The following is a 20,266-nucleotide window of genomic DNA, read 5'->3' as shown; positions in this document are numbered from 1 at the left end:
GCCACTAATTTTTCTCTTGAGATGTCTGACAAATGTATCACTGAATATTCAGTCATCCAGAATGCTGTGAGTCTGGGATGCACCCAACTGATCAGCTTAAGCAAGCTGGTCTTGGGAGAGTATAAGGCAGCAATATAAGACACATGTGGAGAAAAACCCTACAAACTAGACAGCATAAAATATTGTATGATTATCTGCAAATTACAGCTTGGTTCTTTAAACAGGAAAAAAACCCAAAAAATCACTTAAGGCTACCAAAAACCAGAATGGATTAAATCTCAAGAGGCCCAAATGGACTCACAGACCATGTTCTTTTAACAAAGCTTTCCCTGAATGTATTTATTAATTTACAATGATGAGGGCTATAAAATCTCCCTAGCAACCTCAGTCAAGCATTTCATTGCCCTTATTATTAGGATTTTATTCAAAATTCCAAACGTTTCAAAAGCAAAAGTTGGAAAACTTTACACTGGATGATTTGTCCCAGATCACACCTAAAGTTACAGAAGAACCAGCACACCACAGCACAGTCCCACAAGGACAAGAACATTTTATGGCATAGTACAAAGATACTGAGAGAGGGGGTATGGTAGGGATGAAATGAGAAAAAACATCAGAGGGAAAAAATACACTTTATTTTCTAACCTTTTTTTTCTCAGGAGATGTATGGTTACTTTTGTTGTTGTCACCTTCCACTTCCCTGTCACAGGTGAGAGGATCGTGCCCAGGATCTAGTTTCTGCCCATTTCCAGGCTCCTGTTCCAAAGGTCTCCATCCTGAGAGATTTACTCCAGCTGCACACCACAGCTAAGAAACAGAAGCAGGAATCTGAACTAAGAATTCTGCAATTCTGCAGGCTCTGCGGTCTCTTTGAATTTAGGCACCTTTGTGGAGAACTGCCAAATGTCAAACATCTAAAACATTTAGTTGGAAACACCAGATCTTGATGATTTCTACTAGAAGATATCCGGGTTGATAGAGGTAAGCCAGAGGATCTGTACCCAGCAACATCACTGCTCTTTAGTCACTGCAGCAATGCAAGCCAGGACATGACAGATGTTTAATGTGTTCAAACTGACAGAAGACAGGTTAAATGAGGTATTAGAAAGAGATTCTTCCCTGTGAGGGTGTGAGGTTACCCAGAGAGAAGCCTGTGGCTGCCCCATCTCTGGAAGTGTGGAAAAACAGTCTGCTGGTTTAGCTCCCAAAAAAGCAGTTTTCTGAAATCAAATCCAGCTAACCTCCTATGAATTATTTCCAGAGAGCTTTTTAAGAGAATACCTAGAAGAGGAAGAGGACTACAGAAATACTAGATTTACCCAAAACCTTAAAGAAAAGATGGTACACAGAACATTATCTAAAGATTACACCTAGAGCCTTCTAGAAACAATAGCAAAAAAATTTTCTTACAATTTAACCACCAGGATGACTTCTAAAAATCATCTCTGAATGAAGTAATGACAAACTGACTATTTCAAAACAACCAGCTACAGCAGGTAAGTCTGCCACAGATAACCGCTTATACCCAGCTGCAATTCTACTCAAAACATTCTAGTATTAATAGATATGGCTTCACAAAAATCTACTCCAGATAACACTTGCCTGGTTCCAATGAATTCTGGTCAACAGTAAAATCTAAGGAGTGATGAAATGTGTTTTTACTTTCACTTGGTCATTTTCATGAATTTTTATATTAGTTTCCATTACACCTTGAGGAGTCTTAGCAAAAGCATTAGAAGCATAAAATGTTGCTGCTTTTGATGAATTGTCTCAAAAAAAGCAAAAGATATTAGGGAGCAGCAGGGAACCTAGCAACCAGAACAGCTGAGAATTTTGTCCTAAAATACTTTTTCCTACATTCACTACAAACCACCATTCAAAAAAAGGAAGTGGAAGATAGAATTTGGAATATATAATGTCTAAATAATAGATTGTTGTAAAAATGGCAGGTTTAGTGACCCAAATCCCTTGCTTATTTCATGTCCCCTTTCTGGACTGCACGGTAAGCAGAAACAACATACCTTCATAGTTGGGTCCTTCTCTACTAATGGGCGACAATATACAGGCACAGGGACATTTTTCATGCGAGTGTCCTCCTGACCACCATTGGGGCTCAGCTAGGGGGAGAGAAGACAAAAAAGACAGTATAAAGCTGCAAACACCAGGATACATCAAGAGAGATGGAACCAGTGTAACACAACCAATCAGAGGTGGCTGCTGCTGAGGCTTCCTATCACATCTTGTGTGAAACAAGAGTCCTTAAGGGGAGAGGAGCAGCACACCCAAGATACCATTTCACAATCATCAGTGCCCCAGTGATGGCCCACAGAGGCTACACATTGACCTGCTGATAGAGAAAGGATGCTCCCTGCAAAGAGTCAGGACAACTAGCATTCCCTTCATCATGACAGCTGGACTTGATCTTAAAAGTCTTTTCCAAACTTAATGCCTCTATGGCCTGAAACCTCCAAGCCATGCTGCCAGGCTCCTCCCTTTCAGGAGGTCTCTGACCAGTTAAACGTGTCACAAGTCAACAATTGAGGCTGATGTTGTTTGATTTTGTGTTACTGATGGGAAAAAGTGGGCATAAACTGCATTTGGTTTTCATACTAAATGACTGTTAAAGTTCTCAGAGTATAAATGAAATAACTAATGTTCCAGCCCAATTATAACAAAGGAAATTTAGTTTAAAAATAACTGGATTCTGGTTTAGGGCACTTTTGGTTTAGGGTACTTTTCGGTTTCAGTACTTTCATGCAGAGGAATCCAAGTCCCTCCATTGACTTTGGTGGAGATATACAGAACATCACTTTGGTCTATGATGGCCTACAATTATCACACAAACAAAATATGCACATGGTACGTCTAAATTAAATAGTTAATGACTAAGGTCCCTAGTTAATGACTAAAGTCACCTTCCACTCAGCCTGTCCAGAGCATGGTCCCTACCTGCTTGTACTTGGCTGGGAGGCTCCAGCCACAGGCCTGCAACCGCCCATCATCGTTCCGCACGTGCTCCCGAACCTGCCGGTACTGCTCTCGCTTCTGCTCACGGCGTGCTGAAGATGTGCAGTCCCTGAGGAGAGAAGCACAGTGTCACCCAGCTGATCGTTAAAGAGAGGAACTGAGGGTGAAGGGAGCGTGGCCAGTACCAGGGAGGGCACACACAGCAAACCAGATCCAACTGTGAAAAGAGATGTAGGGAGTCAGAGACAGAAAAACTGTTGAGAAACAGACACAGGGAGTTCTGACCAATCACCTGAGCAATGTGGCAAGCCAAGTCATTGTCATCACCTCTTATGATGTTCCAAGAGCCCTTCAAAAACAGGTTTTAGAGAAGGATGACACAGCATGACTGTGAGATGTCATAAGAGAAAAAGATGGAATAAGGGCAATGGGTATCTAAAAAGTTTTAATTTACCCTTCTACAAGATGCAGTATCTTTTCAACAAATCCTTTTTATTGTAGAAGTTATCCTACTTTACCACCACATTCTCCAAAGTCCTTCATAAAAACACACCCCATGTGGAACCAAGCAACCTTTGCAATGGCAGAACACATTGTGAAGTCATGTAAAGCACTGAAGAGTTTTCTCCCTTCATCTGAGCAACACAAAGAATTTGGGTAAGACTGTAGTAGCGATACCCAGAGGCTCATTTTTAGCATGGTTTAAATTAAAACCAACTACTGGAACTTTAATGTGCTGTGGAGAGAACTTTTATCTTTTCTTAAACCCCTTGTCAAAAGGGTTGTGCAGACATTTCATCCCTTTGTCTTGATGCTGCCATCACACTCCACCACAAAAACGCTCCTTCATTCCATCCCAGTCTGCAAATACAAGTGCAGAACTAGAGTGGGGCCACACGGAGCTCCCATGGTCCCCGCTGAGATGATCCATCATGGCCTGAAAAGCCATGGATATTGTATGTTTGGGAGGACAAGGTTTGCTGAACCCATCCATATAGTACCTGATGAGTGAAAGCTCAGGGAGGTAAGCCACAGAGAACAGAGACATACTAACATCACACAGACTGTTTCCAAAGTGGAAAACAGCTTATTTCAAACACTGCTGTTCTTTGGGAGCACTGCAGGGGAGCCTGGCTTGGCACACAGCCCTGTAACTCACTCGTCAGGGAAGAACTCGAGGGTACGGCTGCCGGAGGAGATCTGACACATGGTGTGGCTGCGCCGCTGGCTGAACCCCGCCGTGGTGGGAGACTTGTAGTGGATATTCACAGAGGGGTAGGTCCTCTTTGCTGGGGGAGGACTGGAGGAAGAGCTGAACAGACGGCTGAAGCTAGTGACAGAAAAGGGCCAACAAGTAAGAGAAAAGGTTCCTGGGGAGACAAGCACCATAGATACACAAAAAGAGAAGCAAGAGGTTGGGATCAAAGGCTGCAAGCCTGTCACAAAAACTGCTCTACTTCAAACTCAGACCTACATCCTTGGATTGACTGGCATAAGGTGTTTTTAGCTTCCAGAAATAGGTACCTTCTAAAAACAGCCCTTTATTACACATGACTGTGAGTGTGTCCTCATAAACCAGGACAGAGTATGAAAGTTTCCATTCCAGGATACTCGTGAACTTTTTCAGCTTGTGAAACAAAGTCAATGTGCATGGTCAGATCTGATTTTAACTTCACTAAGGACAAAGGAAGCCCTTGAAGGCAAAAGGGTTAAGCCAACTTCTATCTGACATTAATGTCAGAGTCTATTAAGTTGTTGTCTGAAGTAGAAATGGCAACACTCCCCACTTTTCTTAATCTTGCACAAACCACCGAAGAACTTACAACTGCCAAATGGTGGATTTCTTCTTCTCCTGCACGGATGGGTGCTCACGGGAAGCTCTATGGACAAACACAGCAGAACCAAGTTAATTTCTGCATCTCTGCCAAGCATCAGGTCATTTCCATCAAGGAAGCCATGCTGAAAGTCAGAATTCATTCTAACATGTTTCAAAAGACACCAGGGAATGGGACATGCCCTGGTCTTCAATGCAAGCTCACCCAACCACTTTAAGTAACAAGGCTCATGTGTTTAACGTGATTATCAACTCCCTGTAAAACTGTCTGCCACAGACAGTGTGGGAACTACAGAACCTAGCATTGGAGTCACTTCAAGCCGTAGCCTTTAGAACTCATCATTCAGAAGCAATACTCCTCCCTAGAGCTTTTCCCAGATTAATAAGCACACAAGAAACAAGCAAGACAAACAACTGTCCACTGTCCCCAAATAACGGTGGTAACATGAGATTTGCAGCCCAGGTTCAGGAACAGGAGAGAAAGAATTGGTGTTAGGAGAAAAGCATCTACAGTCTGGAAAACTTCCAGTACTTCTCAACCGTGTGTCAGTAGGGGATGCATTGACCATAAGGTAAAACATGAACAGGTCCTGTCCTAAACAGGAATGTTATCCAACACCCAGGCTCACCTGATCATCTCCGTCCACCTGACAGCCTCCTGAAGCTCCATCAGCCTCTCCTTGTACTGGTTGCGCTCCATCAGGACCCGGGCCATCTCCACACGGGTGAAGCGCCGGCGCTGGGCAATGGGAATGTTGTCCTGCAGAGGGGAGGAGCACTGCTTCAGCCAACAAAAGATGGAATGGGATTGAGGTTAGTACCAGGCACGTCAGGGACAGACACATATTTGTTAGTTCTTCTCCTGCCCTGTTTGATTTCACCCCCATTTCCCCATATGAGGAGATAATTCAGACAGTGAGCTCCAAACTATGGCCATGGACCTCCGTGGGTTCAGCAAACCCATGGAAACTAGAATGAGAATCACCACCAACTTGAACACATAGCTCTCGCATACACAGACCCCAATGTGGGACTATTGCAAGCAAGGTGCTTTGACAGTCTGCAAGGAATGGTAAGAATTGACAGTGGTCTTTTGGTCCAGAAATTTGGAAACCAAAGATTCAGTTCATAGCAAAGCCAGTCACAAGCAGCAGGGAGCACCACATAAGGCCACCTGCCCTCTCAGGAGGACTGCAAGGATGTTTTCTGCTAGTACAGATGGATAAAGGTAGGATACAGGAAACTAAGGAAACACCTTTTCCTCTTTGGTGACACAAATTGACCTTCCAATGAGGGCAGAGGCAGCTTTGGGTTGGGAACAAAATGAGTAAAAGTCTGTTTTGTCTCTTTTGAAAAGTGGAAAATGAGAACAACATGACTAAAAAAATATCTGCCCAAAATAAAGACTGCAAGGGTTTCGGGAACTCATTACTAGAGGTGGTACGTGGTTGTGCTAGACTGTGGCAATTCCTAAGCTCAGCCTGGTTGGTAAGTGCTGCTGAGAGCTGGAACAGCACAAATTAACCAAGTCCCTCTCTAGCCTCCATGGACTTTGAATCAAATCTGTATGACTAGTCAGAACAAGAACTGTATAAACAAAAAGGAATTTATCAATTATTTTTTAAAATTATAAAATGAACCAGACCTCCTGTCTGTTCAACTGAAAACAAATCCAACTCTCTTCAGCAGCTCATGAGCACAACGTGAAAATGTTCCCATCTACCTATATTCTCAACAGACCAAGTTCACTCCAAATAAGTCAAGAGATCTAGGCTAAAACTGAACCTGTCTGATACCTTGTGTAAGAAAGAAACAGTAACATGACATAAGTAAATGTATTGAATTCCTTGTCCTAGCAGGGACATTTACAAGGAAAATCTTGTTACTGCTTCATTTGCCATTTTTTTTCCAGCTACAGTTGGTCTTTGTTGAATAGCGTCTATCCCAGTCAAAACAGTTTCAAGAGCTGTCCTAGAAGAATAGCCCACGAGCCTTCTCTGCCTGTGCGCTGTAACAGGCAATACTGGCTTATTGAAAAGAATTAACAAGAAAAACACAGCACTAAGACATGGCGGTAGTCACTCTTGCAAAGCTGACTGTGTAAGCTGGATTTCAGAGCATGATGTGCTCACAGCTACATCTTCACTGCCTACATGGGGACAGGCTCTTCTGGAGAAGCCTGACAGTCGTAACGCCCTGAGAGAATCCACACTGCACACTAGATTTTGATTCTAAATTAGGATGGTATTGAGCAGGGCAGTGCTCTAGCACTCAGCCACAGAAACTACATCCTGCACAGTCATACTGCCACCGGGTCGGCTGCTCCTCTGTGCCAGATTCTGGTTTGAAAGTTGTATGAAGGGATTTCATGCTCATCAGCCACAACCCATTCACCACCCTTGCCCTCATTGCTATCAATCTGCATCTCAGGACTCATATACATGACGCAATACAGGTAAGTAAATCAACCCCCTTTCCCCGCAGGCATTTTAGTAATGTCATATACCAATTCTGTACAGAGATAGCTGCTTACATCCTCCACCTCCTCTTTGGGCTCTCGTCGGGCAACAATTGCTTCAGATTTCACTCTAGGAAACAGGAAGAAAGGAATCAAAACAGCAAGTGACACCATGGCAGGGTCTGGGAAGAGAACCAGCTATGGGAAGTCTGGCTGCATCCATCACCATGTGTACCAAGTGTACAAATTCTGAGATGCTTCTCTGCCATTTTCCCTCCCTCTTCCAGTACATTACTCTGAAGAGCTTCACCGACCTCACCCCTTTTTTTTTTTAAACATTTGTTGCGAGCACCAAAATACTAACCACTGGAAGAATTCAGCCAGTTTCTGTTTCTGAACCAGCATCTACATTCAAATATTTTATGAGTACTGAGCCATTTTCGATAGGGAAAATTCTAGCTTAAATGCTTCTGCTGGACTGCTTCTGGTTTCAGTAGACTCTCTGATTCTTTAGGATTCAATACAGTGAAAAAAGCCCCTAACATGAAGAACAGTTTCCCAAAATGGTAAAGAACACCAAACCCTGATAAAAAATACTGAAAGTATTTGAGTGCTTTCAGTTTCTTTGAACTCCTACTTTATGAGGCATTACAAAAGGCATTTTAAAAATCTCCCTGCTTGCAAGACTACTTTCATTTCATACATTCTGAACAATAAAGAGACCAGTCTGTGTTATTCTTGGTAATTCTGAGCTCAGACTACAGAACCTTCTAGATTCCAGCTGGAGAACAAACCCTGTCCTCTGCCCTGAGCACCTGCAGTCATGCACAGCCAGCCACAATGGAACTGTTCTGCTCTGAGCTCCAGGAGGCAGCTTTGTGTGTATGGATGTGAAACCATCCCAGGCTTTGCTGGGCAGTTGGGCTTTAGTTTCTCTAGTTTGAAAGGAAGATAAAAATATTTTAATTCTGATACATATTCCTGTATCAGAATTTAGAATCTCTTCTGCCTCTTCTCAGTCTTAACATGAGCAATGAAACAATTATTGATATAGGCATTTAAATATTTCTTGTGCAACTCTGTATGAGCTCTTTCAGTAAATGAATGGGCATTCACTTCTCTCACAGCTAACCTGGCTGATAGGAGGATCAAGTTCTTGGCAGTTTCCTTCAAAATTATTGGTCTTGAAACTCCCCTTCTTTGGGTCGTTTTGGTTGTTGCTGATTGGTTGGCTTTTAATTGCAAATTTACACCCTAAATGCTCCACTCCAGGGAGCCTAGGTTTGGAGCTGCTCCTTCAGAATTCCTAATCCTGCCTTCTTGTGCTCCCTAAAGTACCTTTAAATGCCAATGCTAATCCCATGAATGAAACAGCCAGCGTAAAACAGAGGAGGTGGGTTTACCATTCTTTACTCCCAGTTCCTTGGAGCAGGGGAGTAATCACTCACCTCTTCAGCTCCTCCTCCAGCTCCTTGACTCTGGTTTCTATTTTGGCTTTGGCCTGCTTTGTTGCTTCCAGTTCTCCCTTCAGCACCTCCTGCTCACCAGACAGCTGGTCCACCTTGGCAATCAAATCATTCTTCACAACGTTCAAAGCATTTCTTAAAGGTGTGAAAGGGACAATAAGCAAAAGTGCCCCCAAAGTAGCAGTTGTCCATAAAAGAGATCTTTAACTAAAGTCACAGATGCTACTAGGAAAGTTGAAACAAGTGTGTTTAACAATTCAGTTCAACTATGACTCAAGGGAAATGGGAAGATGGAGCTCCAGAAGAACAGAAAAGTCACCATAATTGTTCAGGACAATTATGTATCCTGACTAACAAATCAACCTCTCCTTTGGAAGATGACAGAACACTGAAGAAGGCACGTGTAGTTCAACCTATCTATTTTTGGCAGAATGAAAGTCTGAAATACACCCTTCAGAATTGCTGTCATCTGCAATTGAGGATAACTGCAGATGATGGTTATAGAAATATGCATTTCCAATCAGCTCCAAAACATCTTACATTTATAAAATCAGTACCTTCCCATCACAGTAGGTTCTCCAGCTCTCCCCTGGGAGTACTTGGCCTTCCTCTTCCCATCTCCTCAATTTTAATAGCTGGTTTGCCAGCTTTTCTCAAAAACCAACTTCATTACATTGTCTGCTTCTCCTCCATCAACTACGAAATATTTAAGAACTCAAATATGACAATTCTTTTTTTTCCTAATGACAAACCTTGCAAATAAAACCTTACTATCAGCAACATCCTCACAGAGACTCAGACCAACACATGGATTGCCACTGAATTTAAAGCCTGAAACTTATCTCAGATGGCATCAGGCCCTACCAGCACATGCCTAGAGGCTTTATCCAAGTGTCTGCAGAAAGGAAACAGCTAGGAAATAGCTTAGGAGAGCAATTCTTCTTCTACAAGTGAAGGAACAAGTATTCAGGACAACCAGTTAGATAAGCAAGTGAGGAAGGAGTTTTGGCCAAGACCTACTCCAAGGTGACATCTTGTTTATAACCAGGCAGGTAGGTCAGAGCATGCGACAGTTCCTTACTTGGTCTCCAGCAGCTGAGAGTTCTCCAACAGCAGATTGCCCACTTCTTTGCCCATTCCTGAAAAAAAAGGCCAGGCAGTTTTCACCTGCTCTCCTAGAAACATGCAGCTTTTGTGGCACTGCCTAACTTATGCCCTAGGAAAAGAAATCACTTTTGTTAGGCTTCCCTAGATTCCTGTGTCCTGTGTGTAGAGTGGAGTGTCTCTACCTGAATGACCAAACAGCACCAGCAAAGACACCCATGTGTCCTGTAGAGAATCCAAACTCAGATCTAGCTTCTCACCCCAGTCTACACAAACCTCTTTGGGAGGGACAGAGGGGAGAGCTTCACTAATACCAATCAGGGAAGTCAAGGCAGTAACTCCTGGTTCAGCCATGAACTATTGCAAACAGTTTTTGTCATTCCTCACACAGAATGAAGGTAGAGTTATGGGTTTTTCACAGAGGATAGCAGAACACTGTCCAAATTGCTGTCCTGCACACTAGTGATTTTCCTCCTTTCTTAGTATAAGCCAGATTTTCTGTTTGCATGATTTGGGATCATGGTTGTGATGAGTTTCATGCACATGAAAGGCTTCCCCATTATCGACCTTCTGCTAGAACAATTTCAATAGGACTTCAGATTGTCCCTTGCTACACCTAGCTCTAACAGCTTTCTCACAAATGTTTAAAATGTGAAGTCTCAGTTCCACCACTTCAGACTCATAGTCAACATTACAGCAGACACTCTGCACTTGCACTTGGGCATCCATGTACAGCTGCAGTCTGCAGACTGGTTTACAAGAACACTGACACATCTGGGGCTAAGAGTGAAGGTTGAATTCAGTATTTCATAAAACCAATGAAATTTAGGGACCAAAAGCACATCTGGATTGTTTCCCACTGTCAGGGACTTGCTGAGTTCCAGGGTCTCTGTCTTATAGTGAGGAACAGAGGCCACCTGAGAGCTGAAGGCAGAGACGCCTCTCCCTGTTGGAGGACAGTGCTAAGGGGTGCAGCTCATATCTCACCACAGGTCCCAGAGCATGAAGAAGTCTCCCCACAATCAGTATCTGTCCTGCCCTCTGAACTCTCTCTTCTTTCATAGCAAAGACATCAACAGTCTTCATGATACGTCATTTGCTGATTAATAGTATTTGCATAAAATAAAAACAACACAAACTTGAATTAAACAGAAGTTAGAGGAACATGGCAGGGCATGAAAAGTGAGAACACACCAAAACACTCCAACACACAGATCCTCTTCCCACAGTTAAACGGGATGAATTTATGATGACAAAAGCAAATTCCCAGCAAGAATAAGTAAGAAGCAGCATTTTCATAAAACCTTTGAAAAATCAGTGGCAGACAATTAATCACTTTGATGTTTCAGGCCAATGTGTGTCAGAGAATATTCCAACATACAACAATGGGAAACACTAATATCAATGCAAACTACAGCGTGTTTTAGGTTGGTAAGGTAAAGGATCTATAGCCCTTTTTTTTTGGTGACATGCCGCGTATCAGTCAGAAGACCCAGAAGTCTTCAATTTATTGAATTTTTTTCTTGCTTATTTTTAGTGATTTTACAAATAATCAATTAAATATTTAGCCTGTAAGGTATTACATTGGCACAAGAACATTAAAGGAACTGAAGAACATCAAGGGAAGAGCTCACCCGCATCTTTTTTGGATTAAATCTTTTTCCTTCATATTCTTGAGTCATCCCTCTCTGCAGCTGTTTTTGGGAGAGAAAAATTCTGGGGAAGAGGGTGAGCTATCATGCCAGAACTAAAGGCCACACAGCATTCCATCAGTATCCTTCACCACAGCTTCTGCTTGTGTGTGATGCAGTGACAGCCCAATGCCTTAACCATCTAGAGGTCAGAAAGGCTCCTCTGGCAATAAAGAAAAAGAGGAAGTCTCCCAGAGCCATGGAATGGTACCCCACAAGATCATCTTGCACAGGCTGTAATGGGACAGCTCTGCTCATGGGAAGAAAACTTTCAGTTTTCAACCCTTTGGGGCATGGAGCAAAGGGAGGTGAGGTCTGGGCACAGCCCTGTCCAGCAGAGCACCTACACCATATTCCTCTCACAGCCAGGCAAAGTGTGAAGCATCAAAGCGGATAATCAACTACAATGAAACAGACCAGAATCCCCAAACCACCTCTACAGAGCAGCTGCATCCTGCTTCTTGGAGAGGTGCTGCCACCACCACAAAAAACCAAACCAAGGTGATGCAAGACACATGGATGGATGATGAGTGGATAAAAGGAATGTAGAAAAAAATGCACAAAAAAGAGAAGAGAAGAGAAGAGAAGAGAAGAGAAGAGAAGAGAAGAGAAGAGAAGAGAAGAGAAGAGAAGAGAAGAGAAGAGAAGAGAAGAGAAGAAAAGAAAAGAAAAGAAAAGAAAAGAAAAGAAAAGAAAAGAAAAGAAAAGAAAAGAAAAGAAAAGAAAAGAAAAGAAAAGAAAAGAAAAGAAAAGAAAAGAAAAAGGCCTTTGCCTTACCAAAGAAATCATCCCGTACTATGAGAGCCATCCCATACGAGAAAGGGAACAGAAAGAGATGGGGACAAAGGGGAAGAAAGGAAGAGAAAAACAGCAGCCATTAAGTACCAGTCTGTAAACAGCAAACAGAGCAGCTTGTCAGCACATGTATAGTGTGTGGTGCCAGTACACATGATGCTTGGTAGAAAGTTATCTTGTTCTGCTGCAGCCTGACCTAACAGGGACTTAACTTTAGAGTGTCACAGAACGGTTTGGGTTGAAAGAGACCTTTAAAATTCACATCCATTTCCAGTCCCCTGCCATGGGCAGGGACATCTCCCACTAGACCATGCTTCTCTAAGCCCCACCCAACCTGGCCTAGGGATGAAGCAGTCCCAGTTTCTCTGGGCAACCAGGGCCAGGGCCTTACCACTCCAATTGCGAAAAAAATTTTTCTTATATCTAATCAAAATCTTCCTTCTTTTGTTTAAACCACCACCCCTTGTCCTATCATAACAGATGTCAGGATAAGCTTGAGATGACCTCATCTGCTTCCTTCATCATTTTCCCTGTATGATACATCCTTGAGTTTCCTATCATCACAACAAAGGCAGGTCAACAGACATTGTGAAGAGGGTGAAGAAAGGACAGTAGCAGGGGGAAAAACACAAAAGTGAGGCTGAGTATCAAAGCTTTCATCTGACCTAAAAAGGCCCAAATCCACCTCCACACTGCAACAAACTCCAACCCAACTTCAGTGGGAGGTTTTCTGAGGAATGTTCACACAAAATGTGGCTTATAGTAAAGCCAGTTTGAATGAGAAGAAGGGATGATGACGTCCCTTTCCTGGTATCATCACAGAGCCCACACTGAGCAGTGCCGGGCACAGGGACATGGCAGAGCTTGTTGGCACATGACACTATCGCAGCTGCCAGGTCACCACCTTTACTACAGGGCAAATTTTACCCAGTTTGCACTGTAATCAAAAGAGATTCCCTTGACTTCAACTGAAATTGCATCAGGGCCCAAGTGTATTTTTCAAGCAGGTGCAAACCTGATGGCAGAGTATGGCCCTAGGGCAGTGAGCAGCCTCCCCCAGCAAAGGACAGAGCCATCACCCATCTCCTGAGACAGAAAGGCAAAGTTTTCACCAAAGACAGAGGCTTTGCCACTCTAACCCATCACAAAAATGTCTTTGATGTCACTACAATACCCAAAGGGGGTTGTTTTGCACCAGGTAACCCCCCACAGCCAGTGGCAGATGAGGGACTCCTCACAGCACAGGCCATGGAGATTACAGTGGGACCCTCACTCAGTCTGTGCCCACTCGATCTCTGCTACAAGTACCCTTCTTGGCAGAAAAAAAGCCCTTTGAGCCCCAAGACCTTGAGTGACAGGCTAGTGCAACGTGGCAGGAACGTGAGCAGAGCAGGGACCTCCTGCTGCAGGGAGCCACCAGTGTGAGGCAATCAAGCAAAGTGAGGTGGGAGAAGTCTGCAAAGCCAACCGTGTTTGGACAAGAGCAGGGGAGTATCACACGTGTATACCACAATACCCAACCTCAACCAGAAAAAAAGAAACAAGGAGAACTGAGCAGGAGATACACACCTGAGAACTCCCCTATGCGCCATGTCCAGCGAAGCACAGAGAGACAAGGGAAAAAGGAAGTGAAAAAGGATCCATCAGTGACTAAAACCAACAAAATCAAAATTTTGTCCAAAAAAAATTAACAATGATTCAGCCATTTCAATGTCAAAAGGCATGAAATAGTAAGGACAGGACCTGCCATAGCTGTTGATGGCATGATTCTACACATAGGACAGAAAAAAACCCCAAGGAAAGGCAACCCATGGTACAACTGCAACCACCTACCTCAGCTATTCCCAGATTTCCAGATTTGGATCTGAGGCAATCAGATCTTCCTGGACTGGGTAAACCTTTATTATGTCTTTATTTAGTTATCTACCACTAAATGCAGAACAGCTCATTCCCACTACCTCTCACTTCCCCACACCCTGCAATTTTAACAACTGTATCTTCTGGCCATAACTGTGCTCTTCAGTGACACTTCAAGCTTGCAAAAGACAACTGATTGCATTTAAAACCTTTTTTTTGTATAGTGTAGCACTGGGACTTAGTTTGATAATCTCATTTCAACTTCTGTACACAACACTGTATATAAACTAACCACTAATAACACTGCATTTCTGTCTTTACTACAGACCCTCTGCTCTTTAATTTCCAAAGCAAATATAGTTGGTTATCCTAAATGTGAATCACAAAACGGTTTGGGTTTGAATGATCATCCAGTTCTACCCCCTGCCATGGGCAGGGACACTTTCCACTATCCCAGGTGCTCCAAGCCCCCTCTAACCTGGCCTTGGATACTTCCAGGGATGAGGCAGCCACAGCTTCTCTGGGCAATCAGCTCACCACTGCCACCACCCTCAGTAAAAGGGCCTGTCCATTGAGCACACCCAAACGGCTGCTGTGATCGTTTGTGTCTGGAAACACCTGGGATAGGGAAGAGCAGGAAGGGGGATCTGGTAGAAGGGGAAGCTGAGAAAAGGGGAGATGGGAGAACAGGAACCTACCCAAGATCACTTGTGACTAACAAGTGTATATGCAGGAAAACTGCCAACTAGTGCTCCCAAGTCTGTAGGAGAAATAAGGGAATTTGGTTCTCAATGCTCATTAGTAAATAATTGTTCTCACTCCACATTTTCCTCCAGAATACTTCCTATATCCCATGTATGTAAAGCAGTATTAGAGGTAGGAGGAAACCCATATGTTTTGTGGGTTTTATTCAAAATAATAAAACATGAAGAGTGCCAATTATGTACCAGGAATAAAGGGGATTTTCCATTTCAGAATCAGACTTGACTGCCAGCCAGTGCTCAAGGGTAATTTCTATAAGTCCTGTTCTTAAGGTCATCTTTAATTAAATTTCTCTTTCTTTAAGGAATTGAGACAAAAAAAAAGAGAATATTCTTTACAGATTGACTGCCAAGTTTTGAGAGACTGGAGGAAGCAATAAGTCTTCACTTAAGTGAGCTTGGAGTCATTAATGAATTTGATTTACAGAAAGAAGCGAGCTCCAAACATGACCTAGAGGACTCTTTCAGCTTGTGGATTTTGTTCCCTATATCATGTTCATAAAGCACATTTCCTCTTTGTCTCTGCAGACTCAAAAGTGCAGCACAAAGAGAGAACATTCTACTGAACAAAAAAGGCAAAATTTTGGATTATGTTGACAGATTTTTGTCAGCCCTAAGATCTAGCCCTTTGCTTCTATCTTTACCAGACTTTCTTTTGTGCTTTCTATTGTGCAAAGACAAAAAAGTACCAGTCTCATTTGTTGTTGAGAGACACAATCTCTGAGATCTCTCCGTGCTTCCTCTCTTTGTACAACCAGCAATGTTTGTGTTCATTTTAAAAACATCTTTATGTACCAAAGTCAGTGGTCAGAACTCAGCAAAATTATTAATTAGATCAATGTTGATCACAGGACAAGGCACAGTCCATCTCCCAGATTTGAAAAGGAACCAGTCTTCCTATTTTGCTGGCCTGCCATGGGATCACCTGAAAGGGTTCTGCATCTCTGCTCAGGCTAGAAAATGGTCCCAGTACAGAAATGTCCTCCTTGTAAACCATGCTGCAGTCTTCAGAAACCACACTGTGATCTTCAGGGCCCACGCTTACAAGGGCACTGTTCAACAAAGTCTTTGTACATTTTATTGCAAGTGGTAACTCCCAAGCAACAGACATCTCAGAGGTGAAGCACCTTTGACTTCATCCAAGACTGCAGTGAACAACCATGCAAGATTTGGGCAAGAAAAACCTTTGGTCCTTTGAAAACAACAGTCTGCATTTCTTGCTGATCACTGGGTCAGGCTACAGGGTAATCCCAAGGGGAAGTGGATTTCCAGAAGGCAGGCTTCCAAAGTGGGAAGCACATTGTCTGAAGCTGCTCATACACCGAGTAAGTAATTTTCCAGAACAGTAACTCTTCCAAGCCAATAATATCTGATACCCCAGTCATTTTGGGGGGAGAAAGAAAGCAGCAGTTGGCACAGTGATTAGCAGACAGAGCCGCAGAATCAACTGAACACTCCTTGATGAGGAAGGAGTGGACAGGAGGACCAAGATAAAACAGATATTCAACAGCAAGATTATCCATGGTTTTAGTGCTTTGATTCTGCTAGGAAGACAGCTGCTGATAATGTATGAAGCTGGCTAATTCATTCCACAGCTTTAACCATCACATGTAGTTCCTACTGTCAAGCTTCCCTTTAAGCAGGAGCCCCAGCCCTTCTGCAAATGGCTACTAGCATCCAGGGGATTGTCAAACCTGGAAATCTTGCTTTTCCTTCAAAATTCTTAATCTTGTAAATATCTGTCCAGATTGGCTCCCATTGCAGGCAGAGTAAGCCTGTGTGCTCATCCTGAGGCTTCTGCAGATATTTTTTTATTCTGGCAATCTTGAGTTGAAGGTGAAACAATAATGGTTTTGTGCTTTAGGCAATGGCATGAGGGCTCTCATACCTGCTGTATGATTTTTTCAAAAAACCAACCCAAACCTACTCATATCAAAAGGCTATGGCGAGCATTCTCATGATGGTCTGATTCATGTTCTTAATTCCAGTCACACTATTGACTATAATAGTACGGTTTCAGATACTTGTCCTTCATCAAACAAGAAGTAATTTAACTCCTTTCCAGTCTTCAGTCCGCATCTTCAAAGTTAAGTTTTTGTTTAATAGGGCAAAATCTATCTCCCCTGCAGAAACATATGCTTTTTAAAGGTCCTGATACAAGACATATCAAAGCTGATACAAGTACCTTTGTAATTTGGGCAAAGGTGAGCTGCTGTAAGTCTGTATGACACATTTTAGCTCATTCTATTCTGGACACATACACAGAACTAAACTTACAAGATTATCCATAAGCAGATCTATATCAGTAATCACAGAAAGGAAATGTTCGCTTTCAGATCAGATCTCTTGCCACTAAGTACACATAATGCCTTGTTTCTGGAGTCCTCATGTGTCCTAGGGCTCCTTAAAGCAAGCAGTAACATGGAAAATGAGCTACACTATTATAAACTCAATCAGGTACCCTTGTCACCTGAGTATTCAAAGACCACTTGTACTGATGCAGGAAAACAGCAAGAATTAAAAACATGCTTAAATTCTGTCAAAAAACAAGATCTAGATACTCAGGAATCCAATAGAAAAAGTATAGAGACGGCTCAGAGTGCTCTCTGAGGCAAAGCGGCTTCTCTGACTGCTGCAGGGTCCCAGCCAGGAACACAAAACACAGCCTGGCTACAGGTATTACAAACATCTTCAAAATCAGCTTAAAAAGTTAATTATTACATCTCTTAGGCTGACTGCAAAACAGTAAATACTGCATTACACACCATAAGTTTTCCACATAATTTAAACATCAAAAACTTAACCAAATGTGTTACTTTCTTACAAATTTCAAACAACTGTTTCTCTCAGTATAAAATTACTGGGGGAGGAATTTTCAGTCAGAAGCAGAAGAAACAAATTTTATCTTTAAATTATTTGTGTGGAGAATCCTGTAGAAAAATAACTTATGCACTAAAGACAACCCAAATAAAAGTTATCTAACAGCTGAGATTATTTTCTAAATAATCATGACTGTACTGAAGGTACATGCTTCTATCACATGTATCTCAATTTCCATGCCTTCTTAAAAAAGAGAAACATCCAAGTTCTGAAAGAAAAAGAGAATTTAAATGTTTCTAGAAGCTTAATATGGAGTCATTGTACCAGAGAAAATAACAAGGTTTTACCTAGCAGATCTGCTCCTTCATCAACATCTCCAATGACCTCAGACCCTGCTGTGGAAAGTTCATGGTACAGAGAGTCTGTGTTGATGCCAAATGCTTTGTTCACAATCCCCTGTGTTGGGCTGTTGTTGGAAGAAAAAAAACAGAAGGAATCTTGTTACTTGGCAACATTTAAGCTCAAATATTTATCTTTGAAATACTGAGCATCTCAGACTATTGCAATCAAAACCCATCTGTTCACCCACTGAATGAATCAGGAAGCACACTGAGTAAAGAAAATAGCATGTGTTATTCTGTTATTCTCCATATCATAGACTTACGAAATGATTTGGGTTGGAAGGGACCTTAAAGACCACCTGGTTTCAACCCCCTGCCATGGATAGGGTCACCTTGCACTATCACAAGTTGCTCCAAGCCCCATCCAACCTGGCCTTGGACACTTCCAGCCAAAGCTGGTCTGGGCAACTGGTGTCAGGGCCTCCCCACCCTCACGGACAAGAATTTTTTCCCAATATCTCATCTAACCTTGCCCTCTGTCAGTGGGAAACCATTCCCTATTGTCCTGTCCCTCCAGGCCCTTGTCCAAAGTCCAGCTCTCCTGGAGCCTCTTTAGGCCCTGGAAGGGGCTCTGAGGTCTCTCTGGAGCCTCCTCTTCTCCAGGTGGACTCCCCCCAGCTCTCCAAGCCTGGCTCCAGAGCAGAGGGGCTCCAGTCCTTGGAGCATGTCTATGGCCTCCTCTGGACTTGCTCCAACAGCTTCATGTCCTTCTTATGCTGAGGACACATCTATCATCCACAACCTCAAAGCTCACCCAGATGATTTACTCTGAAGTCACACAAGTTAAGGTCAATTCAGTATTTCACAGAAAAATTTCACATCACAGAAGAGCTCAGCTTTGACCTGTCAGATTCTGCAAAGATTCCCATGCTCCGATCAATCTAGATAGAAACCTCAGACAGCAGTAAGACCAAATAAGAAATTCAATGCTGAAAACAGCAACAGCCTTTTTACTTGGCCAGCCAATAAGTACAATCAGTCTGAAGGGTCCATTTTTCTTTTGGGTAAGGCTATGTATTGAAAAGCATTTCTTCACATGTCCTCAAATGTATTTAATTAAAGGTAAATCAAAGTTAATAGCTTTTAGTCTTATCAGATGACAGTACATTTCCACCTCTCAGTGTCTTTGATACCATGAAGAATCTTCTTGTATTTCCTGACAGCCTCATGGCTCAAAGCAGCAAAGAGTTGTTACAGGATGTGCAGGTGAGGCAACTTCTGGGATTGTGGTTGTCTACTCTAAAAAATTGCCTTAATGTGGGTTATAAACACTTTGCAGTGCTTTGCCTTCTATGAGTAACATCAACCAGCATGAGCAGCAGCTGTGCAATTTCTCCAACAATCTATCAGAAAGGTCAGCACCAACACAGATGATCTCAAGTTTTATGGCTTCATTATCACATAAACAATCCTAGTGATTATAAATGGAGTGTAGTAGCTGCTTCTGATATTGCAGCCACAGCACACTGCAAAGAAGAGGAAAAAAAAGTGGGTTTTTCAATTACAGAAAAATTCCAGCCACCCAGACAACTGAGAGCACTGAGGAAGTACAAATGGTGCTGTGATGGCACTGCAATTAATCAGTTCACACTATCCAACAGTCAGCACAAATGAAAGAGAAACCAGCACTCAGTCTGACCTGGAGACTTAAGTCAGATTGAACTTTCCTGTTCAACATTCAGCTTTCAGAGGTATATGTATCATGAAAGCACTCTGCTTTCAGAGCAGCACACACACTGTCAGCAGTCCAAGTCAGGCAGTGTCTCCTGTAGCTCTCAAGTCTTACCACCTGGAGTAGAGATTCCTGCCTGAAGAGCTCTGGTGCATCAATCCCCTCTGTTTCCTTCTTTCCCCTGGATTTGACCAATTTTTTATCTGATCTCATCAGTCACTTTTGTCTTCTCCACACTGAGCAGTTTCAACTCCCTGGATTCCTCCTGATCCTAAAAATAGTCCAGGTATCCTACATGTCCCAAGGGGAGCTTAATTGTGTGTGCCTTCCCAGATGAGAAATGCAGGTGTTATTGCTGCTCATACCCTTCTCAATGGGGGTGCTCAACAGGGTGGGCAAATCCAGTCCAGATTGGGACCATTAGATACTCTTGCTTTCAC

At 42.8% G+C, this 20,266-nt stretch overlaps 1 protein-coding gene across 25 annotated transcripts in view; it reads right to left on the bottom strand.

Annotated features, from left to right (window-relative positions):
* The window catches only part of MAPK8IP3 (mitogen-activated protein kinase 8 interacting protein 3), a 73,577-nt gene that overhangs the window by 13,621 nt on the left and 39,690 nt on the right, over positions 1 to 20,266 (bottom strand). For 7 of the 25 annotated variants that reach the window (XM_059484755.1, XM_059484773.1, XM_059484757.1 and 4 more), the window contains 12 exons: positions 18,101 to 18,219; positions 13,885 to 13,896; positions 12,298 to 12,315; positions 9,807 to 9,864; positions 8,708 to 8,860; positions 7,308 to 7,389; positions 5,431 to 5,582; positions 4,791 to 4,847; positions 4,127 to 4,297; positions 2,950 to 3,076; positions 2,022 to 2,117; positions 646 to 807 (listed from right to left, as the gene is read on the bottom strand). In XM_059484755.1, the coding sequence (XP_059340738.1) occupies positions 646 to 807; positions 2,022 to 2,117; positions 2,950 to 3,076; positions 4,127 to 4,297; positions 4,791 to 4,847; positions 5,431 to 5,582; positions 7,308 to 7,389; positions 8,708 to 8,860; positions 9,807 to 9,864; positions 12,298 to 12,315; positions 13,885 to 13,896; positions 18,101 to 18,219 (1,207 nt within the window). The remainder of the gene's footprint in view (positions 1 to 645; positions 808 to 2,021; positions 2,118 to 2,949; positions 3,077 to 4,126; positions 4,298 to 4,790; positions 4,848 to 5,430; positions 5,583 to 7,307; positions 7,390 to 8,707; positions 8,861 to 9,806; positions 9,865 to 12,297; positions 12,316 to 13,884; positions 13,897 to 18,100; positions 18,220 to 20,266) is intronic. The other 18 variants (XM_059484759.1, XM_059484775.1, XM_059484765.1 and 15 more) reach the window with 11 other exon arrangements.

Source organism: Ammospiza nelsoni, chromosome 17 (assembly GCF_027579445.1).
Source record: "Ammospiza nelsoni isolate bAmmNel1 chromosome 17, bAmmNel1.pri, whole genome shotgun sequence".
In the NCBI taxonomy this organism is placed as follows: domain Eukaryota; kingdom Metazoa; phylum Chordata; class Aves; order Passeriformes; family Passerellidae; genus Ammospiza; species Ammospiza nelsoni.
This window is presented reverse-complemented; position numbering and strand designations above follow the sequence as displayed.